The 13,800-nt window shown below is 45.2% G+C and overlaps 1 protein-coding gene across 2 annotated transcripts in view; it reads right to left on the bottom strand.

Moving 5' to 3' along the window:
- The window catches only part of LOC106810585 (max-like protein X), a 54,728-nt gene that overhangs the window by 35,592 nt on the left and 5,336 nt on the right, over nt 1-13,800 (bottom strand). For both annotated transcript variants that reach the window (XM_014813980.1, XM_014813979.1), the window contains exons 2-3: nt 1,536-1,662; nt 1,022-1,156 (exon numbers count right to left, since the gene is read on the bottom strand). In XM_014813980.1, coding sequence (XP_014669466.1) covers nt 1,022-1,156; nt 1,536-1,572 — 172 coding nt within the window. In that variant the 5' untranslated portion in view covers nt 1,573-1,662. The remainder of the gene's footprint in view (nt 1-1,021; nt 1,157-1,535; nt 1,663-13,800) is intronic.

The raw sequence follows: 13,800 nt of genomic DNA, 5'->3' as shown, positions 1-13,800 counted from the left end.
CAATGGTTGTTGAAAATTCTCCGATGTTGTTGCGACATTGTTCGCGATTGCCCTGCCAAGCAGCGGCAATCTCAGCGCAACGCATAGGTGCTGGTACAGCGGTACGAGCGTGCTACTGTAGCCAAAAGTCACTATAAATAAACTATACTACCATCCTGCACCCCTGGACGTGTCACAACTCCGCAACCCCGAGTCACTACCTAGGCGAGCTACCATTGTGTCTCGCGCAAACAAGTCCCTGGGACTCACCTATACTACCAGCCTGCCCCTGGTGACTCATCACACTACCAGCCTGCCGCTCCTAGGAGGTATTTTCAAATGCCTTTTATAAGACAACGCGCAGTGAAATGGGAGGAACTAGAGTTTATTTTGTCATAAGGTAGTGTGATTAGGCATGACACGAAGTATTTGCTAGTCTAGTACTGGAGAAATTAGCGTTTGGATGCGCATAGTGCGGCTTTAAGGGGCTAATGTGTCATATGAAGGAATAGATGGAAAATGGAGGCAGTAAAAAAATAACAGATTCACTTTGTAACCCAATATCCAGGAGAGGATGACAATTTCTTTCTTAGAGTTGCATGTTGTTTCAATTAAGATCTTTATAAATTGTCATGAAATATTACAAAAAAATGTCACTAATACGTTACACTCCACAAACACACAAATTGATGGGCTTTGACAGCAAACGAAACCCTATATAACACTCCTGGGCTTTCTACTGATCAATGTATATACTTGCACAGGGTTGTAAATGTACTTTTTGCCAGACAGCAAGATGTACTTGCTGCCAGAGAAAAGGGTAGACAGCAAATTTCCCACCCAGGCAGTCTTCGGTGCTTCTAATATAGTTTGTTGAGAACTTCTTGGCAGAAAGGTTTTTATGTTGACATTGATAGCAGGCAACAAACTTACCCTTGTAGGCAACAAAACTACTGCTTGCTGCCCTTAATTTCGAACCCTGCTGCAACTGTATTAAAAAAAAGAGCCGACTGACATCAGTGAAATGACGTTTGATACTCACCAGTGTTATGTGCAGAGGATGATGATGCATACACTGAACTGATGCTACTGGTGCGAGAGAATGTGAAAAGCTGCTGTTTCTCTCTTGCTGCAGGACTCAATGTCTCTGTTTTTAGCTCACCCTCAGGGATCGCTCCTATGATGACAGACAACAAATCTAACAATTTAGACTGGTTTCTTATTGGCGTGGATTTACAATTTTGCAATTTAGCAACCCAATAAAACTAGTTCAAGTTATGAAACTGTGACACCGACTCGTGTATGATATTTTTTAATTAATTATGTTCCTAAGCATATGACTATGTACACATAAATAAAAAAACAAAATCCATCTACAAGTCTAGAACAACAGCAAACCTGGTAGCAAAACACAGGTAAACCACACCATGGGTAGCAAACAGCAAGATCCACGAATCTATCTATCTACCATGGAATATGTAAAATTTCTAGTCTAATATCGCATGTACTGTTTTATTTTTCTAAGACTATACTACCACGTAATCAACTAACATTACCAAGAGAACTATCATCAATGTTTGCTCCATCACACATGACTTCGTAGCCAGCTGATATCCAATCACCGGTCACCAAGTCAAGTTGTTAAATGTGCATATGGTAAGTTACTGTGTAACCTACCTGGAACTAAAAGAAAATCCAATTTGAGTATTACTTATTTATTACCTATTCGGCTAACCACTGTCCATTGAGAGAGTTAGACAGTTACAAATATCATATATTATCATAATATCTGGTTTTGGGAATTGGTTGGAATTTCACAATTAATCATTGGTTGTACTTCAATAATCGATGATAAACTATGATTGGAATAAGTGCAGTGGAATAAATCGATATCATAACACACACAGCTCTGCGTACGTACGTATCAGTGTTCGAAATATAGTTAATGACCCTGTGACCTTGACCTTGGGTGGCAGTGGCTCAGAATCAATAGGGTTCTCTCGGCCCATAAGATGCAACTGTGGACCAAGTTTGAAGTTTCTTCTTCTTACGGTTGCAAAGATATCGAGCGGACAGACACACAGACATACACACCGCCAGACGTGTTCGTATGGTTAGCCTGTGTTGTGACTAGCGTGTATTGTGTGTGCATGTTGACAGTATTGTGAGTACGTTGTGTTGTGTTTTACGTTTGGAGCTTTATTTCCATATTAGTTCAATAAAGTGTAGTTTATTGATGGAAGAACAGTGATTTTCGTCAGTGATTTGCAGCTGTGGCTGGCTTGTGTAACCAATGTTTTTTTGGGGGGGCCAGTAACTTTGCTTTTCGTGCCACCAAAAATTAAAAATTCATGATTTTACTGGCCCGAACGGGCCACTAGCAAAAAAAGTTAGTGTGGAGCAGCCTAAAAATTTCTTTTTTTACGAGAGCTATTTTAGGCTTGGCCAGAGCTACTTTTTCATAGCATAATTTTGTTAAAATTTTCATAATTTTGATGCACTCTAATATCATTCAACAGCATTCAGCACTCAGCACCAGTATCAGACTATCAGTGTTAAGAAATCGTCAACAAATTACATTCGATCACATTTTTTTTATCTCATCTCACTCGACTAAGAAACCAATCACATTCTTATTCAATTTCATTCCCACAGACAGACATGCACTACACAGTACACATAGTCAGGTTACTCAGGTAACATGACAAAGACAGGAAATCCAGATGAGACGGGATACTAGAGAAGCGTTGCCGAAAGGAGGTGTTGATCCGAAGCGCTGAGCGCAGATCTTGCACGCAGTTCCGCGGCAAGGCACATGCGACCACGGGAACGTCCTACGACAGTATGCAGCGCTGGCAGCTATGGATCCGTGCACCGAATGCATAGGCCGGCGCACGGATCCATAGCTGCCAGCAAACAGTCCGCAATTTTAGTGGGGGACACAGAGGGCAGACATTTGGGACGTGAACAGTGTTCACTTGTTATAAAAACTGTAACCGAGCTGTGTCGCGCGAAATCACACAAAGACTGATGAAATTCTCGCGTTCACGAACCTTGCCCAGTAATCGAAATGGCTGTCAGAATCAGGAAACACCTACCGGCGCTCTTCGTGACCTCATTGTTGCGCCGCAATGCTGCAACGTTTTTGGAACGTTGCAATGGCGAGGCTCGTACGGGAGTTGGAAAGCAGTGCGCCGCCTGCGCGCCGCCTATAGCCCATAGACTGGCACTCGCTCCCACCTCTCAGCTTAGCTTAGTCACTCGATGGGTAATCGAGGTGGGAGCGAGTCCCAGTCTATATAGCCTTAATTTGCACTTCGCAACCTTCTCGAAAGAGAGTAGGTCTATACTAGAAACATGAAGAATTTGGTAGTAAATAGATTTCGTATTTAGTTAGCTTTATATTTTATTGAAACGCTTAAAGTGTCTGTGTCTAGTATAGGCAGGGCTCGACTTTAACGGTGGCCCGGGTGCCAATGGCCACCTGAAACGGCGTCGGGCCACCTGAAACTGTCGGGTTGGTGGCCCGCCTGGCCACCAATAAAGATAAGGCCGTGGCTACGCGACCAGTTCCGGATGAGGAGCCGCTAGGCTACGCTTCCGGTCATCCATCTCACACAGAGATCTTGCGACACGTACACGCATGATATCGCAAGGGGACGCTCTGCTGATTGCCGAGTGTCGGAGTGTGAGTGTACGTGTGTGTGTGTGTGTGTGTGTGTGTGACGTGTTTGTGCGTGTGCGCGTGCGCGTGTGCCCGTGCGCGCGTGTGTGTGTGTGTGTGTGTACGTGTGGTTTACTGGAAACAGATTCTGAGAATGTGAATCGCAACAAGAAACAATGCTTTACTTGGCCTAAATCCAGATTCTGAGAATGTGAATCGCAACAAGAAACAATGCTTTACTTGGCCTAAATCAAAACAGTAGTGCACGTGCAATCCATTCGCTACCCATCTGTGTTGGTTCGTTGCGCAATTCATTTCTCCACGAGTTCAAGACAAGTGAGTACATACCAGAGTGTATGTATAGAGAGGGGTGTAGGGATGATACGGTGTAGCGACAGGAAGGGTGTAGGTGGGAGAGGTGTAGGGATGATACACTGTAGAGACAGAGAGGGTGTAGGGAGGGAGGGGTGTAGGGATGATACACTGTAGAGACAGGGAGGGTGTAGGGGGAGGGGTGTAGGGATGATACACTGTAGAGACAGGGAGGGTGTAGGGGGGAGGGGTGTAGGGATGATACACTGTAGAGACAGAGAAGGTGTAGGAGGGAGGGGTGTAAGGATGATACACTGTGGAGACAGAGAGGATGTAGGGGGGAGGGGAGTAGGGATGTGCAAAAGAAACCAGCAGCTGAGCCAGACTCTGATGGGTCTGACCCCATGTCAGAAATTGATTCTGATTCATCAAAAGGTTCAGATGACATCATGACAGTCACACTGACATTGAATGATTGAAGGACATACAGTTTTGATTGACATCTTAATGACATGAGTTCTGCTACTTAATAAAGATACTGCCAGAGAATTTGAAAGCTTTTTAATATTTGGAAACTTATTTAACTCGGTCAGGGTTTTGTTCTTTCTTTGTTGTTGTCGTAATCTAGTTATGTTATTGCGATTATTTGCAAAAACACATTACCCATAGTTAGGATACAAATAAATTATTTAATAAATGTAGCAACCGGGCCACCTGAAAATCCATTTGGCCACCTGAATCTCATACTCAAGGGCAAGCCCTGATAGGGGTATTCTAACCCTAGCAAAGAGCGTTTCTTGGAGCTAGTAGTAGCTAGTAGTAGTACTATAATATATATAGTATTAGTACTAGTAGTAGTACCTCTAGTACTATAGTAGTAACTAGTAGTAGTAGTACTAGTAGTCTAGTAGTACTAGTAGTAGTAGGACTAGTAGTAACAGGAGTCGTCATTATTAGTAACTTACTAGTAACAGAGTTTGTCATTATTCGCTCGTGGTAGTAACTAGTACTAGTACTAGTAGTGCTAGTACTTAGTAGTACTAGTAGTAGTACTTACTAGTAATTATTGTAACATGTACTTGTAGTAATAGAAGTATTCGTAGGTGTGGATACAATTGTATCACACTGAGCGCACACCTGCGTAAACACAATTTGTTGTGTAGGCCGCCCGTGCTGCACAGGATACATGCTCTAACTATTACGTCATCATCGGAAACATCGGACCATCAGGGGTTCCAACATGAATACGGTAAGTTGAAGCGCACGTCACGATTGCAGCTAGACTGGTACGGACCTTCACTCCGCCAAGAACTCACTTACAGTTGGTGCAGCGTGTGGAACTCTCCACCGTGCAGCAGCAGTCTAGCTCAATGCCCGACCCTTGTGTAGAAAAATAACTTGAAAATGGTATGTACATGGCCTCGTCGCGCCATCTATGGGACGCCATATGTACGAGAATAATTTTACGGCGTGAAACGGTAAAAATGGAAACTCGCTTTTTTAGAGAAAAACGAAACGCGCCGACCAGCAAACCAACAATTACGACCATTTGTATGAAATGTCTACCTACGTGCATAGTGAAAAGGCTTGTGGAATCGCCACAACTGCTCAATTGAGCGATTATACAGCTTTATCCTATACCCGAAGGGCACTGAGGAAGGTGTTCTAAACAGGGCAGCGAATTTGATTTAGTGTTGCCGCTAGGCGGCGTTGTTCGCGCTTAGCGCGGATATCCGGCTGCAGATCGTCAAGAATTATAATCATGGTAATGATGGTATGGTTATTTTCTTTTTTTTACTTCATTTCTTTTCATCTTTCAACTTTCTTTTTACATCGACTGAGCAAGTTCAGAACCTCTGAGTTTTTAGTTACTTTGAGTATGTTAAAAAAACTTGTACTGGAATCTCTAGGAATGCCCGGAGCTTCTGGGCAAGGTTTTACTTTCGTTTTTCTCCTCCCCGGTCCACGGTACCCCCATGCATAGATCAATGCTGCCGCACATCCGCAAAGTTACAAGTGCCTAGAATATTTAAGTATATACAGTTTACATTGCTTCTAGATATCTAACTGAATAAAAATAGTCCACTTTCTACGTTAAGAAAAGTGACAAATTCAGTTAACAGCTTTGATTACGTGCGTGTCAGGTGTCACTGGTCGTGCCCTCACTCCCCACGATAACCCCTGCGATATAAAAACTTATTGTTATGCGGTCATAAAAACACTGGGCTGCACTACATGCCGGCGATGCCACAATCGATTTCTTAGACTGTCACGAGTTTTTGTTCGTGTGGATAAGGAATCATGCGTTGAGGGAGTTCATGCAGCTCTTGTTGTTTTGGATACCCCGTCTACGTTGACGAACGGGTCGTATTATGCGCTCCCGTTTAGAAGTCTGTTTAAACTGCCGTTGCGCTAACCGTAGTATTTCATCATAACAGGCTTTCAGATTTGAAAAGTACAGGAGGACTACTAATGACGCCCCTAGAACACCATAGGGGAGCTTTTCACGCTCCATAATCACAGCCTTAAGAGGCATGATGGAGAGCTCCATTAAAAAATCAGCCCTTAAGAGGCATGATGGAGAGCTCCACTAAAAATCAGCACCCTTAAAGGTCTGCCATTGTTTTAAGATACGACGAAGGGTGTATGAAGAGCTGCATTCTCATTGGCTACTGAAACAGTTGGCTAAGAATAGATACTCCAGTCAGGGCTCCGCGATCCATTGGCAACTCTATGGGCAGGGAAAACTAGCCTCAAGGCCACGCGTGACGTGGCGGCTTTTGATGTACAGATCGATCGATCGCGTACTATATACACGCGCCTGCTTAGCACGCGCGGCATACACAACACACACGACATTGCAGCGTCAAATAAATGCACACACTGGCTAACGTCTGACAATCTCAACAGTGAACTAAGCCGTGTCTATATTGTAAAGCAAAACTATATTACAATGGTATTAAATGAAGGTACTGTTAGTAGGCTGTTGGAGCTGTAAAATGAAAATTTGTAGCATTCTAACCCCCGCTAAAAATTTTCTCGCAACGGATTTAGACGTTTCACAAAATGCGACCCCTGGGACTGTGAAATCCGCGCGATTTCCGCGGATACCGCGGAAGATTCTCATCGCGGTAAAATGAAGCGCTATTTCAACGTAATACACAGACTTTTATTTGGTGCGCGATTTCAACCACTTTATGAGGCGCGATGATGCGCGCACGACATGGGCGCCAGATTTATGGTGCGCGGTGGGCGCGAGCGCGATCGCGCCCCTTAAAAATGAAAGCCTGTCATAATATGAAGGGAAAAAGTGCCGGTCAGGAGGACTGGGAGTTTCGTAGAGATGGTGGCCCGAGCAAAAACTTGGTGGGCTCGGGCCTCCGGGTCGGAACTAATTTCGAACGCTGCCATCGGCACGTGAGCGATTTTTTCTCGTATCTTCCAAAATTTCCACTCTCGTAATTGTTGTTACCAGAGCGCTTTGAAAGCTGATGGGAGCGAAATCGCTCGCCGCTCCCGTGTATTTTTTTCGCTGGTGTGGAGCCCTGGGTTAATCATGTATGTGGATATTAGGTGATACCAAAACAAATAAGTATAGCATGTCTGCTGGCATTTAGAATACCTGCTGTTCAAGCCTATCTATCTATCTTTATTTATCCTGGAAGGCAATTAGTATTAGGTCCTAGATACAGTGCAAAAAAATCTAGGGCACAATTTATTGGTCTATAGGTAATGCACTACATATTGCTACGAGATTAGCTTGCCATGCTGAGGAGAATTAATGTATAATGCACTCATACATGTATGTATTATAGCCCAAGTAGAACGCAGAGAAATAATTAACTTAGCATTACGTATGTAGCCTCTTGCCACATAACCAAATTAGACAGAGTGCACTCACGGAGTGCATACCTCCGCCAGCGACATACGCCATACGACTCACGAACACACGAATAACCGACGATATACGCCAGCGTACTGACATGTACACGCTCCCATGTAACATGTATGTTTTACGCGCTGGCTCGCTGGGCTCGCTGGCTCGCTGGGTGATATCGATCGACCGCCGCGCTAATATCGATCGCGCGAACACACGAACACACAAGAGCGAAAACATAACCTCCTCCAACTCCGTTGGGCGGAGGTAAATATAGGATCCTGCTGCTGAATACCAGGGACAGACACACAGCCTGTATGTAGCCTGTAGTACCGTTTACACTGTTACAAAATTTGTAAACGATACCATATCACAGCTAAGCTGGCACAATTCTAGTTTACGACCCCGGATTTAAAAATCGATTTTTATCTTTTTGATTTTTTTGTTTTTACTGATTTAATACTAGGATTGGCCCTCACGCCGGTGTGGGCAACACTGACAGTGTGGCAATCACAGGTACTAATCACAGCCACTTGGAACGTCTCAATAAATTAAAAAAAGGTAAATAAACACGAAATGTATTTACTACCAAAGTCTTAAAGTTTCTCTACTCTATTTCGCCTATAATCACCTGTAAATGCCGGTCAAATGCTCATCTGCAACACACAAGTACACCGCACGCTAGCGCACATAAATATTGTCTCTGTTCGTAACTGAGCTGTGTCACGCGAAATCACACAAAGTCTGATGAAATTCTCGCGTTCGCTCCCGTTGCGCAGTTTATGTAAATGGCTGTCGGAATCAGGAAACACCCACCGGCGCACTTCGTGACCTCATTTTTGCGCTGCAACGCTGCAACGTTTTTGCAACGCTCCACTGGCGGCTTTGACGAGGCTCGTACAGGAGTTGGAAAGCAGCGTGGTAGTTTCCCAAAATGCAATGCGCTGCCTATAGCAGCCATTTTCATAAATTGCGCAACCGGAGCGAACACAAAAATTTCGTCAGGCTTTGTGTGATTTCGCGTGACACAGCTCGGTTACGAACACAGATAGTATGATTTTATAACAAGTGAACACTGACCTTCAAATAGAAACAAAGATGGAGTAGAATGGTTGAATGTTTGTGTTGTATTCGCGTGAAATCAAGCGAGTGTCAAACGAATTTTGGCAGCACGCTTTCCTACCTGCTATATATTTATGTGTCAGTGTGCAGCAGCTAGCGTGCGACGGCATTTACAGCAAATTGTCGGCAATAATAGGTGAAAGAGAGTAGAGAAACATTAAGACTTTGGTAGTAAATAGATTTCGTATTTATTTAGTCTTCTGTCAAGATGAACGATCGGAGTGACAACAAAGACACTGAGTTATGACAAACGATCCTTTATTCATCAGCCATGATTTTTTTCGCGGGCTTCCACCTGCGCATAAGGCTCTATGCTGTAGCTCAGTACAAACATAGCGGACGCACCCCGTTCATAGAGGGCGACACTGCACAGTACCGACATCATATCTCCCTTTCTTTAAGATTGATAGACAGTTCACTGAGTCTTTGAGATGAATGGGAGACTGTATTGAAATCTGTCGATTGAATCATATATACTTCCGAATAAACCAACTGTTAACTTTTCAACTAAATGTGGTCTCACTCATTTTGAGCATCATAATGAATTGAATCTGTTGAAAACAAACAAGCCTTATATAACTCGGTGTTAGTTCAGTTCTTAGCAACGTCTGTACTAAGTGAGGCTAAGAGTAGAATAATAAGTCCAAAACCCGAGGACTAATGTAAACCTGGCAAAATATAACTGTCATGAACTCTGAATAGAAAGGCTAGTAGTAGTAACCTGTCCTGCCTTGAATCTATATAACACTAGAGTCACCGGTTGTGACTCTGCAAGCAATGAGCAGCGATCCGCCTACACTCATACTAAGCTTGCAATGCAGACCCGGAACGCAAGAGTTTAGGTGTCTGCATATTTTGGGTCTGGCTTTCATACACGGCTAGACCTTGTAACATCTGTGGGAGGCTCCCTTGCGACACTAGAGCCACCACTACCAGGTTTCATCTCCCATGCTGGAGGCGATTCCAACCTTGGAGGCAGAGAGTCCGGGGAGTCTGTCTCTGGTAGCTTATTGATCTGGACTCAATTTCTCCTGAATTGTCCTGTAGGTGTTTTCACCACGTAAGACCGATCATGCACCTTGTTGTCGACGACTCCTGTCTCCTGACGACCTGAGAGGTAGACTTCTTGGCCTTCTTCCAACGAAGGGAAATCTCTAGCGCGATGAGACCGGTCAAAGTTGATTTTCGACTGCATCCGGATATGCTCTTCCTTTCCACGGAGAACAACGGGATCAGGAACAGCTGGTAGCAGCTTCTCAGGAACCATGGGGATTTTGGTCCTGATACGACGATTGAGAGTTCAGCTGGGCTAAACCCGCAAGCCAGAGGTGTGCTACGATATCACAGCAACGCCGCATAGGGGTCTGCAGCGGAACTGAGGAGACCTTTGAGCGTTTTTACCGCTCTCTCTACCTCCCCATTTCCTGAAAAATGGTGAGGACTCATGATAACATGCTGGAACCCGTAGTCGCGTGCAAATCTAGCAAACTCATCCGCAGTGTACTGGCCACCATTATCACTCATAAGAGTCTCCGGAACCCCGTGCCTAACAAAGAACGATTTGAGATGGATGACCGTAGTCTGACTGGTCAAGTCTTTGAGTCGCGCCATTTCTATGAATCGCGAGTAGTAATCAACTACTATCAGATACTGATCTTTTCTGAATTCGTACAAGTCCGTCGTGACTTTTTGCCAAGGCCTGGTAGGCATAAATGAGGGACGAAGCGGTTCCATCAGATTTCGCTCAGCTTTGCTACAGACGCGACAATTTTTCACAAGGTCCTCGATTTGACGGGAAATGCCCGGCTACCAAATCGACTGTAGAGCGCGCTGGCGACATTTCACAATCCCCTGATGCCGTTCGTGCAGACGATCCAACATCACCAGACGAAGGGATGAGGGCACGAAGATGCGAGAGCGATACAGTAGTAGTAGATCTTGAACGATGGTCAGATCTGCCTGGTAAGCCCAGTATTGCTGGAGTAAAGAAGTTGGCACTTGGCAGGCCAACCATTTTCCACGTACGTACGCAGTTGCCGGGATGGCTCGTCCTCCAACTGATGTTCACGAATCTGTCGCAGCCGAACATCCGTAGCCGGCACGTTGTCAATCACGAGGTTGACATACGCGTTAGTCTCTTCACGAAGATCGTAATCCTTGCCTTCCTTGGCAGGTGTGGTCGGCGCACGCGAAAGTGTCTGCGATATAGAGCTTGCTTCCAGGCACATACTCGATATCATACGAGAATCGCATGAGTCGCATACGCATACGCTGTATACGTGGCGGCAGCTCCTCCAGAGATTTCGATCCGAGTAGCGAAATGAGCGGCTTGTGGTCCGTCTCAAGCGTGAAACGGAGCCCAATCAGATCGTCCTCGAAGCGACAGCATGCCCAGGTTGAAGCCAACGCTTCCTTCTCGATCTGAGCATATCTGGTTTCTGCTGGAGCGAGCGATCTAGATGCGAAGGCCACCGGTTTCCACTGATCGTCCGAGTCCTTTTTTCTCATAACAGCCCCGAGTCCATATGAGGAACTGTCCGCAGTGACGCGTATTTCGCGAGAAGGATCATAGAGCATGAGCACTGGCGCAGCACAGATCAGCTCCTTGATCTTCCGAAAAGCGTTTTACTGCACCGGACCCCAATCCCAGTCATTCTTCACAGATAACAACTGTCTGAGAGGATCCGTGTGCGTCGCGAGGTCTGGGATAAACTTCCCCAGATGGTTCACCATGCCCATAAATCTTCGCAGATCCTGGACATTGAGTAGTCTAGGCAGATTGGAGATAGCTTCAACTTTACTAGGGTCTACCTTGATACCACTTTGCCCAACTACGTGCCCCGCAAAAGCTATTTCAGAAACTCTGAAGACACACTTGGCACGATTAAGTGTGACCCCCGCTTCGGCTAGCTTCTGAAAAACTTTCTCAAGGCGTTCGTCATGTTCTTCAACCCTTTCTCCAAACACTACCAAGTCATCCATGATGCACACAACGCCGTCGAGTCCACGTAGAATGCTATGTATTTGACACTGATAATGTTCTGGTTCGGAGTTTATCCCGAATGGCAAACGTTGGTAACAATAACGACCAAATGGAGTTATGAACGTAGTAAGAAGTTGAGACTCCTCGTCGGCCAACTTGATCTGATGAAACCCCCTGTTAGCGTCCAATTTCGAGAAAACTTCCGCGCCTGCCATCTGACCCAGGACATGGTCGACGATGGGCAACTGGTGACGCTCACGTATTACCGATTCATTGAGTTTCGTGAAATCACAGCAGACCTTGATGCTACCATTACGCTTTGGAACCACCACTATAGGCGCACACCAGTTTGTAGGCTGTGTCACTTTGCGTATGACACCCCTAGTTTATAAGCGATCCAATTCCTCCTTCACCTTAGGCATTAGCGGAATAGCGACACGTCAAAGGTACGGGAACTGCGAATGGTTCAGCCCCCTCCCGCATGTTGATCTTGTATGGATGCGGCATTTCAACCAGCCCATTGAAAAGCTGGAAGTAGTCGTCGATACTATCCACATTAAGTTGCACTATGTTGAGATCACAACTAGTGTAGCGGCTTAGTAGCGCAGAGGCACCACGTTCGATGACGTAAATTTCTGTCTGCAAAGGTTTTCCTCCCTTGCTACGTCGAATGGTGCACTGGAAAGTACAGAGAGTTGGCAATGGCTTCCTGCTAGGACCTCTGAGCGTCCTGCGAGTAGGGAACAGCATTCTATGCTTGAAATGTTTCTCGTAAAACGACCTAGATATAACGTTTACATCTGCACCGGTATCGACACGGAAACTGATCAGAGCGCCATCTACGTCAAGCTTCACAATCCACTGATTGGATTCAGAATTATAACCCTGCTGATCCACCAAGCCGAGAAATGCATCTCCCTGATCAAAGAAGTCAGATTGAGTTACTTCACGTACGCCCGATGCCGAATTCGACTGAGACTGGTACGGACTTTTTCTGCACACATGACCAAAATGTCCCTTGTACCCGCACTTGGAACAGTTTTTGTCTCTAGCTGGACAAAACTTTCGATCGTGAGGCCCTCTTCCACAGTACTGGCAAGGATCACCACATGGCGCTGAACTACCATGACTATGATGACCACCGTGTTTCTTCTTCGGCGTGTGCTTCGATTGCTTCTTGAATGGCTTCCTCTCGACTGCACCCACATCTGCAGGAGCGCCTGAGGAGTGACTGGACGCAGCTTTCCCGATTTCTTGAAGTCTAGAGACCGTGGCTTCATATGACCGGCACACGAGAAGTGCCTTTTCCAACGTGAGTTTCGTTTCATACAACAGCTTTTTCTGAGCAGCCGAATCCCTGATACCAATGAGCAGCCTATCTCTGATAAGAGAATCTCTCAATGTACCAAAATTACAGTTCACAGAAAGCTTGAGTAACTCAGCATAGAAGTCATCTACCTTCTCACCTGGTTTCTGCACCCGAAGGTTGAAAAGGTAACGTTCGTAGGTCTCGTTCTTCGTTCCAACAGAGTTTTCATTTTCGTCATGACCGTTTTGATGTCATTTTTGTCCTCTGTCGGCCCAAAAGTCAGCGAGTTATAGGCCTTCAGAGCGCTCTTCGAGAAGCATGTCAACAAGGTTGCGGTCTGTATTTTCGCATCTTTCTCTGAAAGTCCTGAACAAAGTGAATAGTTCGTCCATACCTGTTCAAAAAGTTCCCAATCTAGTGCACGATTTTGATTGGCATCCGAAATATCGAAATATCGATATGTGTATATATAGATATATATATGTACTAGCTGCGGGTACCCGCTGCGCTGGGTAAAATCGTGCTACTAATTCATACTACTATAATAATTGGAC

This window comes from Priapulus caudatus, unplaced genomic scaffold, assembly GCF_000485595.1.
Source record: "Priapulus caudatus unplaced genomic scaffold, Priapulus_caudatus-5.0.1 Scaffold455, whole genome shotgun sequence".
Classification (NCBI taxonomy): Eukaryota; Metazoa; Priapulida; class Priapulimorpha; order Priapulimorphida; family Priapulidae; genus Priapulus; species Priapulus caudatus.
Note: the sequence above shows the minus strand (reverse complement) of the source record. Positions and strands in the feature narration are given on the sequence as shown.